General features: G+C 36.2%; 1 protein-coding gene across 1 annotated transcript; it reads right to left on the bottom strand.

Moving 5' to 3' along the window:
• Positions 1–1,223: 1,223 nt before the first annotated feature.
• On the bottom strand, positions 1,224–2,147 carry LOC140334727 (olfactory receptor 8G1-like). Its single transcript, XM_072416967.1, has one exon. The coding sequence runs from the start codon at positions 2,145–2,147 to the stop codon at positions 1,224–1,226; it is 924 nt and encodes a 307-aa protein (XP_072273068.1).
• Between the last annotated feature and the right edge of the window lie 21,184 nt (positions 2,148–23,331).

The following is a 23,331-nucleotide window of genomic DNA, read 5'->3' as shown; positions in this document are numbered from 1 at the left end:
CCAATACTGCATACCCCTTTTTAATTTATTTTTCACTCCCCCGGTTCTCAAATTAACAGTAGCAGAAAATATGGCCTTAGGAAATACTGTATATCCCTTTTACCAATTTTTGTGACCCCCCCTTCATTTGCCTAATTAGCAGTATCAGAAAACTCAGCCTTGGTAACCCTAATTAGCAAGAGGAGGGATTGCAGCCTTGAGAAATACAATACACCTTTATAAAATGATAGACTTCCAGTCTGGCAGGCATATCAGGGGACTAGGTATTCCAGGGTTTTCCAAGTCACAGCAGTACCTCGTACAATCTTTCAGACAGCAGACTCTCGTATTTGTCTTGCCGAGCACATACAGAACTCCCTATGGGACACATCATACAGGTGAGCATGGGGCCTTAACTTTTCCTGCATGATAGTGTAGTGGTGTTTTTAAGCTTTTCTGTTTCACAAATGAATTAAATATATGGCATACGGTACATTTATTTGGACTTGTCCGACAATGTTAAAGATGTTTCACTATTCATCAATGTTGTTTTATCAGTCATAAGAACCCCTATTAGAACTACAGGTAGTCCTTGGGTTACATATGAGATAAGGACTGTAGGTTTGTTTTTAAGTTGAATTTGTATGTAAGTCAGAACAGGTACATTATATTAATAAATGCAATTAGGACAGATGTTTGTCTCAACATATTATTAAGCAGCGTGGTGTCAGTTACTGTATAAAATCTTGTAAGCTGATCACAAACAAAGCAAAAAAAAAAAAACTTTATGGAGCCTAGACTTTCTCTAACTTCTGGAGCAAGCTGTGCTTTGATATGCAAAAATAAACAGCTGCAGAATTTGTCTTGGTCATTACAGAACAGCAAAAGACTTCTTCTGCAAGTCATGCAAAGCGCCCCCGCCCCCCGCTCATCAAGCCTTGGTCCTGCACACGAAGGAGCAGAGGAGCCATGTTCGTATCTAGGAGTCGTCCGTATGTCGGATATTCTTAACTCGGGGACTACCTGTACTCTTATATTTAATAGAGGTTGTAACCCTTCCTCACACTAATCCACAATATTGAACGCAAACACACAGTCTATATTATTTCAATGCTTGTAACTGACATTTGTAGTTCTCTGGATTTAGTCCAGGCTATTACTACTGACATACGAACACAACCTGAAAACACAAGTTTATATAAATTTATAGAATCAGTGGCCCAGGTTAAAATATCCATTGTTTGTTAGTAATATGCCAACAATTTCTTCAATGAATTCTTTACTTCCTTGTTTTTCAGGCTATAGATGAGAGGGTTTAACATGGGAACCATTGTGGTATAGAACACTGTTAAGATCTGTTCCAATAGGTCATAGTTATCTGTTGGTGGCATCATATACACAGATATTGCGGATCCATAGAATATAACCATGACGGTGAGGTGGGATGAGCAGGTGGAGAAGGCTTTACTTCTGCCATCTTTAGATTTAATCCGTAGTATGATCTTAATTATCTTCACATACGACATCAAGTTGTATATAAATGGAATGAGCCCAAGAACTAAACACTCTGCATACACAACAGTGTAAAATACTTTTGTCCCACCACAGGTAATGTTAAAAAGAGCTTTGGCATCACAGAAAAACTGGTGAATTGTAAAAAGAGAACAGAAGATCATTTTTAAGATAGAACTTGTAATTAGGGATGAATTGAAACATCCACAGATCCAGGTAAATAATATAAATAACCTGCAGATTTTCTTGTTGAGTATATGGTGATAGTATAAAGGGTGACAAATCGCAACATATCGGTCATACGCCATTATAAATATAATTGTAATTTCAGCACTGTCTGCTAGAAAGAAAAAAAATATCTGGATAAAACAATGTGAGTAGGATATGATGTTATTCCCAGAGAGTAAAATGTAGAGGAGTTTAGGAATAGTAATAGTTGTATAACATAAATCAATAATGGACAAGTTACAGAGAAACAGATACATTGGGGTGTGCAAATGGTGATCTAGCCATATCACTGTAATTATAGTGAAGTTTATAAAAATTCCAATCAAATAAATTAGGAAAAAGTAGACAAAGTTAAATATGTACAGTTCATTGGTAATCATAAAAAATGGCAAAATATGGAATTCTGGCAAAGAAATATTGCTTTCCATGGGATATTATTAAAATATGTGTTTATTTTTTCAGTACAGGAATAAAATTGTGGTTGGTTTGAGTATCTCTTGGCTTGGAAAAATAAAGTGAAAAGTTGGTCTTAATTCCCTACCATATGACCATAAAAAGTTTCAAGCGGGTGAATTAATAAGTGTTCAACATGGATTATACAAGCTAATACATATCTTTACCAAAACATTGAACATTATAATCAGGTGTATAAATCTATCGAACCTTTGGTTTTGTGCTTCTCCAACTCATAACAGCTTTACAATATTTTACCTTGCTTAAAATGTAACAATTGTTGCAATTATACATACCTGAAAAGTATGATTTTTGCCTAAACAAAAAAATATATAAATACTTTAGGACTTTTTTGTATATGATCATGCTACTAGTATGCCATTCTAACATAATAAACTTAACGCAGTACCAAAAATTTGACAACAATTTGACTTTGTATAGCTCTCTGTATTCTCTGAATAGCAGAGCTGGATATTGAAAAGAAGAAGCAGGACAAAGCTGATGAATCCATGTACCGATAAAGAGCAGAATGAACAATAGGCAAAGTGACAGAGATATGAGCTCCATACTGTGCTGCTTCTCCATTTACAATACAGTAAGCTCTGGGACAAAAAAAATAGTTTAAGATGGCTGATAGGCAGAGCAAAAGAGAAAACTGATGCCCAATCTCTCCTACATAATGCGTAGCTGGAAACACTCTGCTCTGAGCACTTCTGGCTTCACAAATATAAAAATTCTGTCTGGTGCTGACCAGAAAATCAGCAAATCAAGTATTGATTGAGAAAAAAAAAATAAACAATAATCATGTATTTTTACCTGCAGATTGGAGAGGAAATTAAATAATTTACAAGACAAAAACTTGTTTGCACATAAAATCTACATAATACATCACATCAGCATCATCAGTAATTTCAAGCAAAGCTATGTTTCTCTATTCATGCCAAAAATTGTAATTGTCATTTCAAAACTGTGCGACTATACGTGAGCCACACTAATATATTATCATAGGTTTACAAAGACTTATAGTGAAGAATTATAAAACAAGACTTATTTGATATAACTAAATACATTTTTAATACTTATTATAATACTATTAATACTTACATACGTTATTAATATTCTCCATTTAAAAGTGTTTGTTCAAAGAGAGGGCACACTGTACTAGCTGTAAATATAATATATAGTTTATATATAAGTTTATATAAGTAATATTTTATAGTTACCAAGTGAAATAATACATTTTTGTATTTTTAGAGCATAATGCAATGTATATAAATAAACATAGTAAACACAAAAGAACCATGCATTCCCTATTAAATATTCAATGTCCAACCAAATGTGTTTCCTTATAACAAAGCAAATTGTCAAAGATAACACAAGGCGTGATGGTAGACCCAGTGTAACTGGTGTATGTGTGAAAGTTGAGTTGTGTGAATGAATAGCAAGTTATGAATAAGCAAATTGTGAAGGCAATGGACTTACCATTTTCTTTGGATTATGGACGAATATCAGAACAAGTGGAGGAAACCTAAAAAAGCATGGAGAAAAAACACAGATTCTGGATCAAGGTGACCCTCTGTACCTCTTCCAAGGCAGCCGATGAATCCAAGGTGAATTTTATACTTTTTTGCCTTCTCTTTGTGCAAATATTGTAAAAGAAAGAGAAGCCTACAACAGATACCATTAAGATATACTAGTCTCTATTGACACTGTTTTCCCCTGACATTTAAAAGTTTTTTTTACAACTTAAATTTTTAACTAAGCTGTTTGATAACTTTAAATGAATTTATAATAGGTTGCAATACAAATAATAAATTATTAACAATAAATACATTAAAGTTAAACTGTATTATTATGTACATATTTAGTGTGTTCAATTAAAGATTTATATAAACCAGTTTCACTGGTTCCTGGTTTGTATCCTTCCTGGACTGACCTTTTTGCCTGTGACCTTGTCTTTTGTCTTTTCCATTGGATATCTCATCTGGTGGACCAATTTCCTTATATGACCTCTAGCTCTGTGTTCTGGACTTGCCTCTGTTTTAATCTTTTGTACTGCATTATCTGTGGGCTTCTGGACCTCTGTCAGTCCATCCCCAGACACCATCCCTTCCATACAGAAGTCTTGGTGACTGGAATCTGGTGAGCTCTGGTGCTGGACCAGGGCCTTACATTACAACATGCCAAAAAAACTACCCACCACCATGGAGGATCTCCATGAACAAGCCCAGATGCTGATGTGTGCTATGAACCAATTGGCACAGCACATAGTGATTCAGAAGAGACCACAAATTTTATAATTTCATGAATACATGCAAGATTTATTTCCAGCTTCAGCCACTTTCTTCTGTCACAGAGTCTCAGAGAGTTGGTCTAGTTTAGTTATTTAGGGCTTTCAACTATCCGCAGGGGGACCCAGCCCTCTACTTGGTGGTCAATTTTTTTCAAAGCCTTGGGGTTCATTAGGCAGACTTAGACCTTGCTTCAACTGCAAAAGCTAAGTTGCATAGTATCTGCTGTTCTCCTTCTGGCTGTTACTAATAGTTTGCTGAATTAAAGAAGTTTAATTTGAATAGAGCATCTACTATTGGGTGCTGGTCTTTTATGAGGATAACTTTTGTTGCCAATCTTATTTCAATCCAATGATGAAATGTTAAAACTTGAACAATGGCCATGATTTATTAAAGCTCTCCAAGTCTGGAGAGAAAAGACTACCATGGGGGAACCTGGGTATTCCAGTAAACCTGGAATGGATTTCTTTAAAATAATTTGTTATTATTTGGCAAATGTTTTCAATCCTGAAAATGATCCATTCCAGGTTTGCTGGATTATCCAGGTTCTATCATGATAGTTTTCCTTCTCCAGTCTTGGAGAGCTTTAATAATACGGACCCAATGGGTCTAATTTTTTTAAAGCTCCCTAAGGCTGGAGAAGCAAAAAAGCTGGGGGATCCAGCAAACTTGAAATGGATCTGGTTCAGGATTGAAAACATTTGCTAACAAATCCATTCCAGGTTTGATGTATGTCATCAAATTATCAGTAAGGCTGCCACAAATTGCATATTTTTTATTAAATTTATATTGCGTCTGTGTAATTGAAAATAATTGCTGTGAGTTTACATGGTGAGCAGTCAAAATATGAAAAAACTGAACACTTTTATTAACAACAACTGGAGAAAATAGTCTGTGATTTTATTTTTTAATATTTATTGAATTTATTAACACCCCAATTTCTCCAGTTAGCATCAGCAACAAATGTGATATTGGAACATGCTTATTTTATCTTGTCACCTTAGTTTCACTAATTTGCAGCAGGAGAAAATCTGGCTTAGGAAAAACTGTTCACCCCTACATAATTTCTTTTTTCACCTATCAATTTCCATAATTAGCAGTAGGAGATAATCCAGCCTTGGGAAAAAAACATATTACCCTTTATAATTTTGCTTTTTTTTGTATCCCAAATACTGCATACCCCTTTAAAATTTATTTTTTCGCTCCCCCAGTTCTCTAACTAACAGTAGCAGAAATGGCCTTAGAAAATACCGTATACCCCTTTTACCAATTTTTGTGACCTTCCTCTTAATTTCCATGGATAGCAGTATCAGAAAACTCGGCCTTGGTAACCCTAATTAGCAAGAGGAGGGAATGCAGCCTTGAGAAATACAATACACCTTTATAAAATGATAGACTTCCAGTCTGGCAGGCATATCAGGGGACTAGGTATTCCAAGGTTTTCCAAGTCACAGCAGTACCTCGTAGAATCTTTCAGACAGCAGACTCCCTCCTTTTTCTTGCCGGACGCATACAGAAATCCTATGGGATCCATCATACAGGTGAGCTTGGGGCCTTTACTTTTCCTGCATGATAGTGTAGTAGTGTTTTTAAGCTTTTCTGCTTCACAAATCAGTGAATTAAATATATGGCATTTGGTACATTTATACGGACTTGTCCGGCAATGTTAAAGATGTTTCACTACCCATCAAAGTTGTTTTATCAGTCATAAGAAACCCTATTAGAACTACATTCCGTAGATTGGCAGAATGACCTTAATTATCTTCACATACTTATTTATCCACACAACAGTGTAAAATACTTATGTCCCACCACAGAAAATTTTAGAAAGAGCTTTGGCATCACAGAAAAACTGGTGAATTGTAAAAAGAGAACAGAAGATCATTTTTAAGATTGAACTTGTAATTAGGAATGAATTGAAACAACCACAGATCCAGGTAAGTAATATAAATAACCTGCAGATTTTCTTGTTTAGTATATGGTGATAGTATAAAGGGTGACAAATCACCACATATCGGTCATGCGCCATTATAAATATAATTGTAATTTCAGCACTGTCTGCTAGAAAGAATACATCTGGATAAAACAGTGTGAGTAGGATATGATGTTATTCCCAGAGAATAAAATGTAGAGAAGTTTAGGAATAGTAATAGTTGTATAACATAAATCAATTATTATTATTATTATTACACAGTATTATATAATGGACAAGTTCCAGAGAAATAGATACATTGGGGTGTGCAAATGGTGATCCAAACATATCACTGTAATTATAGTGAGGTTTATAAAAATTCCAATCAAATAAACTGGGACAATTTAAAATTAGACAAAGGAAAAAAACAAATATGTACAGTTTATTGGTAATCATAAAGGCAAAATATGGAATTCTGACAGAGTCCGGAGGTGCCGGCAGCAGCAGCAACAGGCGGAAACCACAGAGTGGCAGAATGACAGAGTCTGGAGTTGGCGACAGCATCAGGAGGCCACAGAGTGGCACAATGACAGAGCCTGGAGGTGGTGGCAGCAGCAGCATCAGGAGGATACCACAGAGTGGCAAGGTGACATAGTGTGGAGATGGCAGCAGCAGCATGGCAATACCAGTACCCGCTGACAAAGGTGGGTGAAAGAAGGAGCACTTGGCATCTGATGTGTGGCATCAGGCAGGTGGCAGCAGAGTAGTAGCTGAGGCAGGTAGCCAGCAGAAACCAGTCTCTTTTGTCAAGGTTTGGGTCAGGCGGCATGGATCATCCAATCAGATGCATCAGGCATTGGTGGGTGGAAATCCTGACAGATCCCTGCCTGAATTATCTTGACAAAGGTCAGTCTCTCCACATTTTGGGTGGACAGGCGAGTTCCTCTTGGGGTAACTATGGCCCCCGCCGCACTAAACACCCTCTCTGATGCCACACTACTGGCCGGGCAGGAAAGCTTTTCCAGGGCAAACTCAGCCAGTTGCGGCCACAAATCCAGTTTGTCTGCCCAGTAGTCCAGCGGATCTTCAGTAACAGCTGTCAGGGTGCACTCCAAGTATGTCACCACTTGCTGGTTCAGGTTCTGATCTATGTCTAGCTGCTGGTGAGTAGTTTCTTCACTATGCAGGTGAAGAAAGCTGCTCATCAGTGACTCCAGACTTAGGCTGCTGCTGATCGAGCTGGTACTGCTCCTGCCACCACACCCCTCCCCAGCAGCCATGGCAGTGGAACGTGAGTGCAAAGGGGCCCCCCACAGGTCAGACCTGCGAGAGGATGGACGATGGCGCAGATAGGCAGCGGCCAACTGACTACATGGGATGTCTCTGTAGTATTTCAGTTTGTCCTCCCTCTTAGCGGGTGTAAAAAAGGCCCCAGTTTGGACCGGTAGAGAGGGTCCAACAAGGTGGAGAGCCAGAAGTCATCCCTTTTTCCGAATGGTGACAATTTGGCTGTCACTACGCAAGCAAGTGAGCATGCAGCGGGCCATTTGTGCAAGTGACTCAGATGGACTCCCTGCCCCCATCTCCACTGCATACTGCCACGGTGTGTCTGGGTCCTCTGCCTCGTCTTCCTCATTTCCCTTTTGCTCCTCCGGCTGCTCCTGCTCCTCCTCTCCTGTCACCTGAGTAGAAAAACCACCCATTTCCCTATACATTGCCTGTGCTCCAATGTCCTCCTCCAGTTCAGCCCCCACAGGGCTCATGTGGCCGTGAGATGCAGGCGTCACGTCTCCAGTCTATTGACCAGCCAGATTTACCAGCATCTGTTCTAGGACATGAAGCAGGACATGAAAATTGTTCATCCCGTAGTCCCGTAGTCCTAATTGTAAGTGATTTGATAGTAAGACCGATATCAGTTTGGACGTACTGTGGTTTGGAGAAAGTAGAATGCAAAGCATTGGTAATTATAAATGACTATTTTAATATAGGAAGAAAAGTGTGTGAGCACAACTGATATTTATACAGTATCCCTATTAGCCAGCTATATAATACAGAAGGGATTGTATTATATAGCTGGCTAATAGGGATACAGTAACTTGAAAGAAGATAGTATTAATAGTATTAATAGAGATAATGTGGCAAGTATTGGTAGGACTTTGATTTACTAAAGATAAGTGTTACTCCTGGATAGAAAATATATATGGCATTACCGGCTGGTGTTTCCTGCTAATGTGACTTCTAGATAGAAGATATATATTTAGGATGTTGTAGTGTAATTATATATTAGGCCACAGGATGGCGCAAAAATAGCATTACCTGTTGGTGTTTCCAGATGTCCAAGTGGAGTGAAGGGTGTGATAGAAGCTTGAAATGTTTTTTCCAGGACATTCATATGCACAATGGTTATGACATCAATTTAGTTCTATTTTATTTTATTTAGTTATTTTATTTACTTGTATGTATATAGTGCTGACTTATTATGTGGCGCTTTACAAAGGCCATTGTCTTTTCAATAACTGTTCCTCAAAGGGGCTTACAATGTCATGTCCCTACCATAGTCATATGTCATTATCATCTATGGTCTATTTAAGGGGGGGAAACCAATTAACCTAACTTCATGTTTTTGGGGTACGGGAAGAAACATGGGGACTTGAAGGAAACCCACACCAACAAGGGTAGAACCTGCAAACTCCACACACTGAGAGTCCTGGCCGAGATTCAATCCTGGGACTAGTGTTGGTCGAATAGCTCACTATTCGATTCGACAGCTATTCGGCCAAATATAGCAAAAAAATTCGGGTGGTCTAACATCGAATTCGAACACCATTAAAGTCAATGGGAGAAAAATTCGGGTTTGTTTCAGCACTGTGTAGAGCTTCTACAGCCTCCAAACAGCTGTAAAGAGATACATTATAAAAGGATACATAAAAAATATACAATATAAAAAGATACATAACACTATTACATGCCCCTGTACTTCACATGAATACTAAAGTGCACCTGTCAAATCAATTTTAGGCTAAAGCTAGGTACACACTTCCGATAATTGTTAGAAAATGAACGATAACGACCGATCAACGATTATGCACGATTATACTTGAACAATCATATTGTGCACAATTCTGTACATGCTGTAACAATATGATCGTTCATATATAATCCACCAACAGTGTCCACACGCTAGATACAACCGTTTGAACGATGCAGGGAGGGACATGTAAAGGAGAAAGTGTACCACGGAAACATGCACGATCACTGAACGACCGTACACGATAGATAGTGAAAGATCGTTGGCCAATCAGATCCACCGTGGCGGTCGTTCATCCTCGTTCGTCGGTGTCCTTGGTCCCTTTTTTTGGCCAATCAGTTGTTCATCAGTCGTTTCTAACGATAATTATTGGATGTGTGTATGCAGCTTTAGTCTACACGGACTGCATTCCCATGGGCTAATCTACACCAGGACGTTTCCTTCAGGCACGTTTTTGAGCGTTATCTTAAAAGTTGCTTGCAACATTTAAAAAATTGAAACGCTGGATAAACGCGGGAAAACGCTTCCATTGAACTCAATGGAGGCTTTTTCGAGCATTTTTAAGCTTTTATGAAAGCTTTCATTGAAATTTAATTTAAAAAAAAATACATATTATTCCCATACTAATACTACTAATATAAATACTGTAAAAAAATGTTCTTGTAAACTATCTACTGCTTTTACACATATAAATCCAATGAATTGCATTCAATACAGTTATTTTGTATTGAATGCAATACAAATGGATTTGGAATTTCCCGCCCCACCGGTAACATACACAAGCTCCAACGTCATCAACGGAAGAAGTGAGAAGAAGACGAAAATCGCGGCGATGGATGGCGCGGGACGCCGGTGGATCAGGTACGGCTGTATTTACTATTACCTCCCATAGGATTGCCTACCTCGCTTTTAGCAACTTTTTTCTACCCGGAGTCACACTTACCTTAGAAGTTACCTCTAGGGAGGTTAAATCAAATCGAATGTGTTGCAAGTATTGTGCCAACAATTTCCTCAAATAATTCTTTATAACTTTGTTTCGCAGACTGTATATGAGAGGGTTCAACATGGGCACCACTGTGGTGTAGAACATTGTTAGAATCTGTTCCAGTATGTTATATTGATGTGATGGTGGTGTCATATACACAGCTGTACCGGTTCCATAGTAGATTATCATTACAGTGAGGTGGGATGAGCAGGTGGAGAAGGCTTTACTTCTTCCATCTTTAGATTTAATATACAGAATGACCCTGATAATCTGTACATAGGTCATCAAGTTGCAAATAACTGGGCAGACCCCAAATACTAAAAATTCTACATACATGACAATATAAAACATTTCAGTCCCACCACAGGAAATGTTGAGGAGAGCTTTAGCATCACAGAAGAACTGGTGAATGGTAAGAGAAGAATAGAAGGTCATTTTTAAGATGGAACTCATAAGTAAACATGAACCTACACATCCAGTGATCCAGGAGACCAGTATTAATAATATGCAGATTTTCTTGTTCAGTATATGGTGATAATATAAAGGGTAACAAATAGCGATATATCGGTCAAACCCCATTATAAATATATCTGTGATCTCGGTAATGTCTGCTAGAAGGAAAAAATACAACTGGATAAAACATTGTGTGAAGGATATGGTGTTATTCTCAGAAAGTAAGATGTAGAGGAGTTTTGGAACAATAGTAGTCGTATAACAAATATCAATAATAGCCAAGTTACAGAGAAATAGATACATCGGGGTGTGCAAATGGAGATTTAAACATATCACTGTAATGATAATGAAGTTCACCAGGATTCCGATCAAATAAATTGTGAAAAAGAAGACAGTATTAAATATGTACAATTTGTTGTTAATCATGAAAAATGGCAAAATGTGGAACATAGATGTATTGCTTTCCATGTGAAATTGCTGTATGAAAATATGTATATTTTTCTAAAATAAAGTATCATTTAGATTTGTTGTGTATAGAGGATCACAAATAATATATCAATAAATTGGTAATAGTTTTAAGCTGATAAAATTGTCATCGTTAACAAAACATTAAACAAAAATGACATGTATTCAAAGAACATTTTATGCTTTTAAAAAATGTTAGCATTTGTAAAATCTTTTATGATGCTTTAGATGTGACAATTTTACTCTTATATATCTGAAAATTATATCTGAAAAATATATCTGAGATTTTTCCTTCCAAACAAATAATAAATAAATACTTTACAGCATTTGATTGTGCAGTACAGCATCGTAACAAGCAGTAAATGTTAGGAGATGCTTATCTGGCCTGCGATCCAGTGCTGTGCGCCATGGCAGTATCACATTCTTCTTACTCTGTCCGGCGGTGTCACTTGCAGCAGCAAGGAGAACAAGGAAATAGCAGCATCCCCTGCTTCCCTTTAGCCGTGCAGCCTGAGATGTACTTTCTCTGCATCCCCAGCACACACTCCGAGGCTGTGCACAGCTATAGGGGATTATAGGGGCCGATTAGTTCCTGGCTTAATCCTCATATGCACAACAGCCTTTCTGCTCACAGTCACCAGTTCCCAGTTGTAGTGTTAAGATGGGTTTATTTTTTGCTGGTGTGTTATTTCGATAGATTTACTGTTGCTGTGCCCATATCTGACCCTGTCATTGTATGCTGGCCTGGACAGAATTTTTGTTTGTGACCCCGACTCTGCTTCTGTCTTTGCCTTTAAATACCTCGCCTGGTAGTTACCCATGTATGACATCTGGCTCAGTATTCTTGACTTGTCTCTGTTGCAATCTTTTTTACTGGATTATCTCCAGTCCTCTTCCCCTTGGGCAACTTTGTGCTGGGACAGTGCAACTAGCCTCTCGAGGCTAAGTGGGGGTTTGCTATAGGCTATTACCAGAACAAACATTATTTATTGAGGTGCTTGAAACTGTTTGAAATACAGCCAAAAAATCAGTCAGAATTATGAAGAGATTTTAAAAAGGTTTGAATTGCTTTTGATTTTGTTGGAAACACACTAGCAATGTCTTTTACAGACAGTTTGGGGCCAAAGTGAATCTATTTTTTTGATTGGTCAGTTGGTTTTGGTGGAGACGCTAAGGTGGTTGGTAGGGGTGCAATTACTGATTGGCATCAGGCACAGGTGGCCTTACATGTGATTACTATGATTATAACTGTGATTTAAGAATTTAGTTGGAATTCATTGTCTAGATCAATGGCCTATATGAAATAGCAGGCATTGTAAAAAGTAATATTATTAATAATATTTGGGCATATTATTAACAGGATTGTAGTGACCACCACAGTATATACACGTACACGTGTTTTATTCTGTCAATACAGAACATAATTTCTTCCTGGTGTGGACATATGTTTTTAATAAATTGTAAATAAAAAAAGAATGTTTTAACAGTATTTCTTGTTAATATAGCCTTATATAGATTGAGGATGCCCAAGAAATTTTCCTTGTCTTTTCTTTTAAATTGCTCTATATATTTATATGGAGATAAACATACTTTATGGAGTTTTGTTGGCTCAATAGTAAACCTTTTTAAAAATCTGCCAAACTTTATTAGCAACAATTAGAAAAAAAAATCACCTATGTGTAACCGAATATTATTGCTGTGATTTTACTTAGTGAACAGTCAAACTATGAGAAAACTTGGTAATTATTATTGGCAACAATATAGGAAAAATTAGTTCTGAAAATAATTGCTTTAATTTTACTTTCCTATTTTTTTTTAGTTTTTTAAATTAGAATTTCTGCAAGAATGTTTTACATCTTTGTTCAGTAGACTGTATATGAAAGGATTTAACATGGGGACCACTGTGCTATAGAATTTTAATAAATCCGTTCCAGTACATTGAAGTGGTGTAACGATGGTATCATATACACGGCTGCACCAGATTCATAGTAGATGACCATAACAATAAGGTGGGATGAGCAGGTGAAGAATGTAAAATAATATGTAGTATTAGCCTAATAATCACTACATAGGACAACAAGGCCACACAGAAAAGACCATATATTAAATACTCTGCATATGAATGATGTGTAATATTTCAGTGCCACCACAGGAAATGTTTAGGAGAGCTTTAGCATAACAGAAGAACTGATGAATGATGATGAAAGAAGAACAGAAGAGCATTTTCAAAATGAAACTGTTAGCTAGAAGCATATTGAAACAACCACCAATCCAGTTGACTATTATTATTATTTATTTATTATGGCAACATATGGATCATACGCCATTATATAAAGAACTGTAATCACAGCACTGTCTGTGACAATAGGGTCTATACAATAATCAGGAGATTGGATTGCAATTCACATAAAAGGCCAGAAGACATATAATTCAATACTAAATTCAATTTTGTATATTTACAAAAAAATAGCTTAGGTGCTGTTCACTGATTGCACATGCACTAAAGGTACAATTGTGTTTGCTGCTACTTGTAGTGCCACACATAGCTTGTCAGTTTTGTTAAATTTTCAGCAGTCAGCACATTTAGTGTAATCTATATTGTGTATTAGTGAAGACACTGTTAAGCTGCGTACACATGTCCAATTATTATCGTGGGAAATGAACCACGAACGACCGATTGACCAAAAATCGTTCTTAAAAAAAGTGACCAACGACGCCGACGAACGAGGATAGTCGTTGGAAATGAACGACCGGCCCGGCGGATCCCATTGGACGACCATCGTTCACCATCTATCGTGTGTACGGTCATTCAGTGATCGTGCATGTTCCGAGCATGTGCGATAAACAAACGTTCAATACTGGCTGTATTGTGTGTATGAGTGTGTGTGTATATATATATATATATAAATATATTTATCTCTCTCTCTCTCTCTCTCTCTCTCTCTCTCTCTATATATATATATATATATATATATATATAGCTATTGGTTCCAGCACAGTACTTCATCCTGTTTGTTCCAGCGGAGTTCTTCATCCTGTTCCAGCGCAGTACTTCATCCTGTTTGTTCCAGCGGAGTTCTTCATCCTGTTCATATGAAGGGCATATTGCACAGAGGGACAAAGGAACAGTGTGGTGAATGTCATTCGTTCAACCCGATCGTTCTTACACAGTATTCACTTCCTGTGGTGCACGTCACTTCCTGTATCTCTGAAACGATCGCATCTATCGTGTGTACAATATCTACGAACGATCGTGTTGTTATCTGCATGTACAGGATCAGTGCTATACGATTGTTCAAAGATATCGTGCATGATCGTTCGTCTACCAACGATAATAATTGGAAGTGTGTACGCAGCTTAAGTCATCTTTTTTTCACACTGTACATTCACTAAAGCTAATTAAAATCAATTGCAGTTCCTATTTACCAAAGAAGACCGTTTGGTACAGGTAAATTTCTGGCCTACTTAAAAAAAAATACAGATTTCTTTTTTTAAACTACATTAGCAATTTATTTGGAAATGGACAAATGTACGATATTGTATAAAATGCCCAATATTTGAAACAGTTGTATTAAACAAACCAAAGTAGCTATGATTTTTACAATGATACATTTTAACAGACTATGCTGAAACCCAAAAATTGAGTAGAGGCACATTGAGTTGTTCTGTTCCCCACATATAAATCTACTAATAATACAAACAACAAATAAAGTCTAGCCAAGACTTTCTGAAGTGTTTAAGCAGACATACAACTGTATCATTATTAGAGTAGTTCCCTTCCTTTGTTAATGTTAATGTTAATTATTTGTTATGAATCCTACCAGTAAGCTGATACATGAGAGAACCAAATATAAAATTGTTCTGATGTTCTCAAAACAAAGAGGACAAAGTGTGTGTGTGCTAAGGCGTCTCCTAGCACCAATCTTATTTTAAGAATGATCCATTTAGAGATCACACAAGGAATCCATGGCTGGTAACATCATATTATTTTAAAGCCTTTTCTCTTCTCTTTTGCTGTAGGACACAAAACTGCTGAAGTTCTTTGGGAAGCTCAGAGCATAAGTTCTCAGTCACAGCTAAAGAATCTGCTTTTGCTAGGAGATGAGCATTAAGATAGCTGTCAACTAACAATGTAATGTCAGTGAGCATGATATACAACATAGCTTGACACAAATCTAGTAGGTGCTATACTTGCAGAGAGAACACTTTCAGCACGTTCGCCAAAATTTTGTGGACCCATCGGAAGTTCAAAGAAATTTTCGCGAGACTGTCAGAGGCCCATCCCTAGCTGTAATCTGTTATTAGTACAAAAATATAAATCTTAAAATAAACATAAAAGAGTTGGCAGAGTTGCTCTCCACTATTCCTGGATTCTTTTATTACAGCATACACCCTGGTTTTAAAGAGCCTATGCCCATCCAGTACCCCTCCCACCCGTCCTATAAAATATTTATATAATTGTGTACATCTTTATATATTTTTGCATTTATTTTTGAATATAAAAAGAAAACTGAAAGTTGTAGCTGTGGGTCAAACCATTGTACTTCTATTACTGAATGCATATGAAGGTTAAGGATTAACAAAGCTGTCCATTACATATGTACATAGTTTTTATGCCTTTTTATTTGTTATGGTAAGTAGTGGTCGCACCCATGCAACCCAATCTTCTTCAGATAAATGAGTAATGCATTTTGTGGAGAGTACTCTTTAGACTCAAGCTTCTCAAGCAGCCAAGCAGTTTATCAAAGAGTGTGTAGATAAAATCAGTACACAGATAGGTAAAGGTAGTGTGTAGGTAGAGAAAAGTAGTGTGTATCCTAAGTACTCATGCATAAAGGGGCCCCACCGTCGTCCATATAATAAGTGCCCAACAAAGTAAATCAGCTTCGATTTTGCCACAAAGAGAAAATAAGCCTAATTTTTAGAACACTTCATCCCTTTTGAAAATGTATGATTATCCCTATTCACCAATCTACCACTTGATGAACCATTAACCCTGTAGCAGTTAATATAGCTTAGGTAACTTTTTACATTAAAGGGATCACATAATCTAGTGCTGAAAGTTCTAAATAGTATTTTCTAACAATTCTTCCATGAAAACATTCCCACCTAAAAAATCATGTGTCAAATCATGTGTCAAATCAAATCATACACAATATCTTTGGACTGGTTTCATTATGATTTACATTTCCAGTTAAAGATAAGAGTAGGCTCAAAACCATTACCTAAACTGCGAAATTCCTCAATGTAAATGGATTTAGGAAAGCCCTATAACTGTTTTACAGAATGGCTTGTTACATAAATTGGAACATTCTGTGGTTTATACCACGACTGGAATAATCTTATTACATGTAAATATGGTAGCTTCTATGTTGGCAAGACTAAAAGAACATATTTACTCTATTGTGAATTGGAAATTACAACTCCCATAAGCTATCATGTGGGTACAAACAATTTTGACACCAAGCACCATAAATTTTAAGCACTAGAGTTCTTCCAAACACTAGGGGTGCAGACATACAGTAAGGGCAGAAAGTATTTATTATTTAAGTATTTAAAGTCTTCTTTTTTTTCATTAATCTTCCCTCAGTATCCCATAATCAGACTGCAGAATTTTAGACAATTTTATGAATTAGAAAAAAATCTGAAATATCAAATTTCAGTAAGTATTCAGACCCTTTACTCAGTACTTTGTTGAAGAACATTTAACAACAATTACAGCTTTGAGTCCTTTTGGTGATGATGCAACAAGTTTTACACACCTGGATTGGGGGATTTTCTGCCATTCTACTTTCCAAATCCTCTGTAACTCAGTCAAGTTGGATGAGTACCATTGGAAGGCAGCCATTTTTAGATCTCTCCATGGATGTTGGATTGGGTTCAAGTCTAAGCTCAGGCTGGACCACTATAGGAAATTCATGGCATTCTCCCTAAGCCACTCTTGTGTTGTCTTTACTGCATACTTTGCATCACTTTTGTGTTGGCAGGTGAACTTTTGCCCCAGTCCAAGGTCCAGAGCACTGTGGAATAGGTTTTCATTGAGAATATCTCTGTACTTTTCTCCATTCAGATTTCCCTCAACTATAATTAATCACCAAGTTCCTGCTGCTAAAAAACACCAATGCTGCCACCACCATGCTTCACTGTTGGGATGGTATTGGTTTCCTTTAGGCAACGTTATGAAACCAAAACAGCAAAACGCTCCACAAACCGAGATTCTCTTTTTTTCGTGTTCCATGATGTTTAATATGTGAAATACATTTAATGAGTACATTATCTCTATCATAAGAGTGCCTAAAATTTATTTGAGTTTTATTTTTTTATTTTTTTTATTTAAATGTATTTTTTGCCAACCTCCCTCCCTCCCTTAAACCTATTTGTAACACAATTTCAAATAGAATATTTTAATTAATACACATGAAAAACAACAGCAAAATTTTGTCTTACGCATAACCATATGGTAAATGTCAGGAAAGATTCACCAAATTTACTAAGCTGCAAATTTGCTTTCCAGGTGAATAACTTATTATTATTCAGTATGACAGTATCTGTTAGATGAAGAAAAAGAGGGAGGAAGGAAAAGCCAGGCTTTTGAATGGCAACTAGAGTTACATTTAAAAACACAACATTTTATTGTTTCAACAACATAATTTAAAGGATTTGAGAGCAGTGTCCCTATAAATTAATCCGAGGCTAACATATAACCACTAGTTTCTCAAAAAATAGCAGTAGGTGTAGTATCATACTGGGTTAGCGATGGCGGTAAAGTGTCCCACCTGACGCGTTTCACCCAAACTGGCCTTCCTCAGGGGCAAGGGGGAGACCTTAGAATTTATAACAATATACAGTATTACCAATCCATATATGAATTGGCTAACATTAGACTGATGTTTACAATAAATCAATAAAGAAAAAAGGAAAAAGAAACCAAACAAGACTTAGTATTATTGCTGGGGCTTTTTATCACATTATTGCCTTGTGATACCAAATTGCTACTTGTAAGTGATTTGATAGTAAGACCGATATCAATTTTGTGGTTTGGAGAGAGTAGAATGCAAAGCATGGGTAAGTATGAATGACTATTTTAATGTAGGAATAAAAGTGTGTGAGCACAACTGATATTTATAGTGTGGTTTCCCTTGTGTATTATAAAGCTAGCTAATAGGGATACTGTCACTTGAAAAAAAAGATAGTAGTAATACAGATACCATAGCAAGTTTTAGTAGGACATTGATTTACTAAAGATAATTGTTAGTGTTACTTCTAGATAGAAAATATATATTGAGGATGTTACAATGTAATTATCAAATTTAGGCCACAGGATGCCGCAAAAATAGCATTACCTGTTGGTGTTTCCAGATGTCCAAGTGGAGTGAAGGGTGTGATAGAAGCTTGAAATGTGTTGGTTATGACTCATATGCACAATGGTTATGACATCAATTTAGTTCTACTTTATTTTATTTATTTATTATATTTACTTGTATGTATATAGTGCTGACCTATTATGCAGCGCTTTACAAAGTCCATTGTCGTTTCAATACCTGTTCCTCACAGGGGCTCACAATGTCATTTCCCTACCATAGTCATATGTCATTATCACCGTCTATGGTCTATTTAAGGGGCAGAAAACAATTAACCTAACTGGATGTTTTTGGGGTACGGGAAGAAACATGAGTACATAAAGGAAACCCACACACGCACTGAGAGTAATGGCCGAGATTCAATCCTGGGACCTAGCACTGCAAAGGCCAGAGTGCCGGCTATGGAATACTTTAGTACTTCAAGTAAACAGCCTTTACTAAATCAAATGTGTTGCAAGTATTGTGCCAACAATTTCCTGAAATAATTCTTTACATCTTTGTTTCGTAGGCTGTATATGAGAGGGTTCAACATGGGCACCACTGTGGTGTAGAACATTGTTAGGATCTGTTCTAGTATATCATAGCGATCTGATGCTGGTGTCATATACACAGCTGTACCAGATCCATAGTAGATGGCCATTACAGCAAGGTGGGATGAGCAGGTGGAGAAGGCTTTACTTCTGCCATCTTTAGATTTAATATACAGAATGACCCTGATAATCTGTACATAGGTCATCAAGTTGCAAATAACTGGGCAGACCCCAAATACTAAAAATTCTATATACATGACAATATAAAACATTTCAGTCCCACCACAGGAAATGTTAATGAGAGCTTTAGCATCACAGAAGAACTGGTGAATGGTAAGAGAAGAACAGAAGGTCATTTTTAAGATGGTTCTCATAAGTAAACATGAACCTACACATCCAGTGATCCAGGAGACCAGTATTAATAATATGCAGATTTTCTTGTTCAGTATATGGTGATAATATAAAGGGTAACAAATAGCGATATATCGGTCAAACCCCATTATAAATATAACTGTGACCTCGGTAATGCCTGCTAGAAGGAAAAAATACATCTGGATAAAACATTGTGTAAAGGATATGGTGTTATTCCCAGAGAGTAAGATGTAGAGGAGTTTTGGAACAATAGTAGTCGTGTAACAAATATCAATAATAGCCAAGTTACAGAGAAATAGATACATCGGGGTGTGCAAATGGAGATTTAAACATATCACTGTAATGATAATGAAGTTCACCAGGATTCCGATCAAATAAATTGTGAAAAAGAAGACAGTATTAAATATGTACAATTTGTTGTTAATCATGAAAAATGGCAAAATGTGGAACATAGATGTATTGCTTTCCATGTGAAATTGCTGTATGAAAATATGTATATTTTTCTAAAATAAAGTATCATTTAGATTTGTTGTGTATAGAGGATCACAAATAATATATCAATAAATTGGTAATAGTTTTAAGCTGATAAAATTGTCATCGTTAACAAAACATTAAACAAAAATGACATGTATTCAAAGAACATTTTATGCTTTTAAAAAATGTTAGCATTTGTAAAATCTTTTATGATGCTTTAGATGTGACAATTTTACTCTTATATATCTGAAAATTATATCTGAAAAATATATCTGAGATTTTTCCTTCCAAACAAATAATAAATAAATACTTTACAGCATTTGATTGTGCAGTACAGCATCGTAACAAGCAGTAAATGTTAGGAGATGCTTATCTGGCCTGCGATCCAGTGCTGTGCGCCATGGCAGTATCACATTCTTCTTTTTCTGTCCGGCGGTGTCACTTGCAGCAGCAAGGAGAACAAGGAAATAGCAGCATCCCCTGCTTCCCTTTAGCCGTGCAGCCTGAGATGTACTTTCTATATATATATATTATATATTATATTACTTAAAACTTTATTTATTTTGGTTTTGTAACACAAGCAGTACCTGAATCTCTTTGTACTACCTTTGTATAGCAAAGGAGTTTTAAAAGATAAAGCAGGACACATAGCTTACCAATCCATGTAATGATAAGAAACATGCTGAAAGGAAAGCAAGGTGACAGAAAGGTGAACTCATCTCTACACTTCTTGTCCTTTCTCTATCCAATCAAAGGTTAGAGGCACAACCAAGAATGCCTGGGTCCAGAAAAGACAGTTTAATGATGCTGACCTTAGGAAAATGTCAGATAAAAAGGGTCTCTATACTGAAGCTGAAAAAACAACAAAAGATTTTTTCTTAAAGACTACTTGTACCAAAGAATTACAAAATGTAGAAGTAAAAAATTAAAATGCAATTTAATAAATGCCATAAAGTTACGTTAAAGGTACACACAAGTCCATTGAGTTCAACCACTAGGGAAGTAAATAAATATACCAGAAATCCTAGTAAACCTAGAAAATATATTTCAGATAGAAACATATATGCAAAAACACATAAGCTAATAATTTATTAGGACTGGGACTTATTGGGTACAACAGAAACTTGCTTTAAGCACAGAATAAAGCAAATAATGAAAACAGCAATTATAAAATGTTTTTTCAAATAATGGCATGAAATTGATATGGCACAATGGGGGTAGTAACAGTAAACATGATCTGGGCGATATTTGGGGAACAAACTCATTACAGTAAGAGTTGTTAAGTTGTTAGGCTTATGGAAAAACTTAAACCCTTTCATACTGTATATGTCACCCTATTCAAAGGGTTAAAATCAGCTGTAATAGTTATTTAGTTAAGACTTTATAAGACATTTCAGAATCAGTAAGCTCAGGGTTGTAATATAAAAAGTGATCAAAACTTCAGAATGAGCGCTTCTTGAAGCCTGGAACAAACAATGGTTTATAATGGCGGGCAGGAATAGCAAAGAAGAAATACAATTCCTAATCTCTGATGTGAAGCTAGAAGCGCCCGGCTCTTAGTACTTCTGGTTGCACAATGGTGGCTGGCTGCGGCCAGGAAAGAAGAGTATTAGTAATACCGATCTGCTCATACTCAATAGGCTGTAATGTAAAAAGTCATCATGGTGTCTGTAAATCAACCTGATTTCCTGCCACCCTTTTTGAAATACCAGATGTCCAAGATATCTTATACTACCTTTATGCACTCTGTTTTACCAAAGGATTTTGCATCTAGTGTGGGATTGTACGTCACGACATTGTACGACTAAAGAATACTATTAGATTAGTGGTAGGTAAAAATGGGTGACACACAAAAGGCAATTCCCCTGATATGAACCAATCACCTACTTTAAGGAAATGAAGATTGCAGACTAAAAAGATTTCTATTTTTTCTAATCATATTATTCTGATAACCCAAATTTTTTAATTAATTACTCCTAATCTTTTACTTCTCCTTGTCATTTTAGGTTTGATTATTATCAATTTTTTTAATGTTTCCTCATTATTAATATGTCATTTTTATGGTTTATTGTGTGTTTTTTTGTTTTAGGTGTTGAAATAGCAAAGTACACAAAACAGTACGTAGCTCATTTAAAAATTCCTCGCCTTGTATCATAGACATGATCAGATAAACCAGAAAAATTAAGGAATACATTTAGCATGATTTTGTTACAGAAAAAATATCACTGGCCAAATTCAACAAAAAATGTTTTTTTTTGTGCATTCTCATCTAGTGGGAAAATTAAATCTTTTTGCAAGATAATAACACCAAAAGGAAGAAACAAAATATTTATTACTTAAAATACGCAATGACAATCTAAAATTTAAAAACTGCTCTTAAATGGTACACAGAAATTTTCGTTTCAGTCTGTGAGCAACTATACTTCTCTATGTCTGTCTCAAATTGTAATTTTATGGGAATGAGCTGTAGTGTCATATGGTCACTTCACAGATTTCCAAAGAAGTATTACAAAACAGCATTTATGCCATATATTTCTCTGTATTATTATTCAACATTTAAAACTGCTTAGGAAAAGGATTGTGAAAGATTCACTGTAACTGATAGATATGTGAATGTGTGTTTGTGTGAAAATTTGTGAATGCAGTATATTTTGAAGCTGGTTAACTTACCATTTTTGGGGGATCCTGGGAGGACATCACAACAGCCGGAGGTGACCCAAATAAACATGGAGAGCATACACAGACTCTAGAGTAGAGTGACCTTCTGTAGTTCTTCTCTGGCAGTCAATAAACACAGGGCAGATTTTATATTCTTCTGATCTCTGTTTTGTACAATTACTGTGAAAGAAAGGGAAATCTTTAGGGGAACAACAAACAATCTCAGGATATACCAAGTTAAGCCGTTCTCCCTTGGTATATGCATGAAGTTTATTTTAACTCCAAAGTTTTAACTACATTAGTATTAGTATCAATATAAATTAGTAAATTACTCAAAATAAATAATACAAAGATAATGAAAAGTTTCAAAAATCACACCTCTGTTTTCACCAGAATATAAAGATAGGTTAACCAATTTATTGTATTATTTATTTGTTTTTTACACCTATTGGGTGTAAAGTTTTAGATTTCCAACCACTTACTGCCATGGTAGCAGAAAGTAGAAACATATTTTGGCCAACTTATTGTATTCAGTGTTGTTTTTTGAAGCAGAAATACCATTACACTATTTTCCTGGGTGAATTTCTTGGTGTTTATATCATTTTATATTGTTTTATGTTTCGTTTCTAA

This window comes from Pyxicephalus adspersus, chromosome 7, assembly GCF_032062135.1.
Source record: "Pyxicephalus adspersus chromosome 7, UCB_Pads_2.0, whole genome shotgun sequence".
NCBI lineage: Eukaryota > Metazoa > Chordata > Amphibia > Anura > Pyxicephalidae > Pyxicephalus > Pyxicephalus adspersus.
This window is presented reverse-complemented; position numbering and strand designations above follow the sequence as displayed.

Excerpts from the sequence above, each read along its gene's own strand:
- LOC140334727 (XM_072416967.1), bottom strand. The coding sequence starts at position 2,147 with ATGGAAAGCAATATTTCTTTGCCAGAATTCCATATTTTGCCATTTTTT.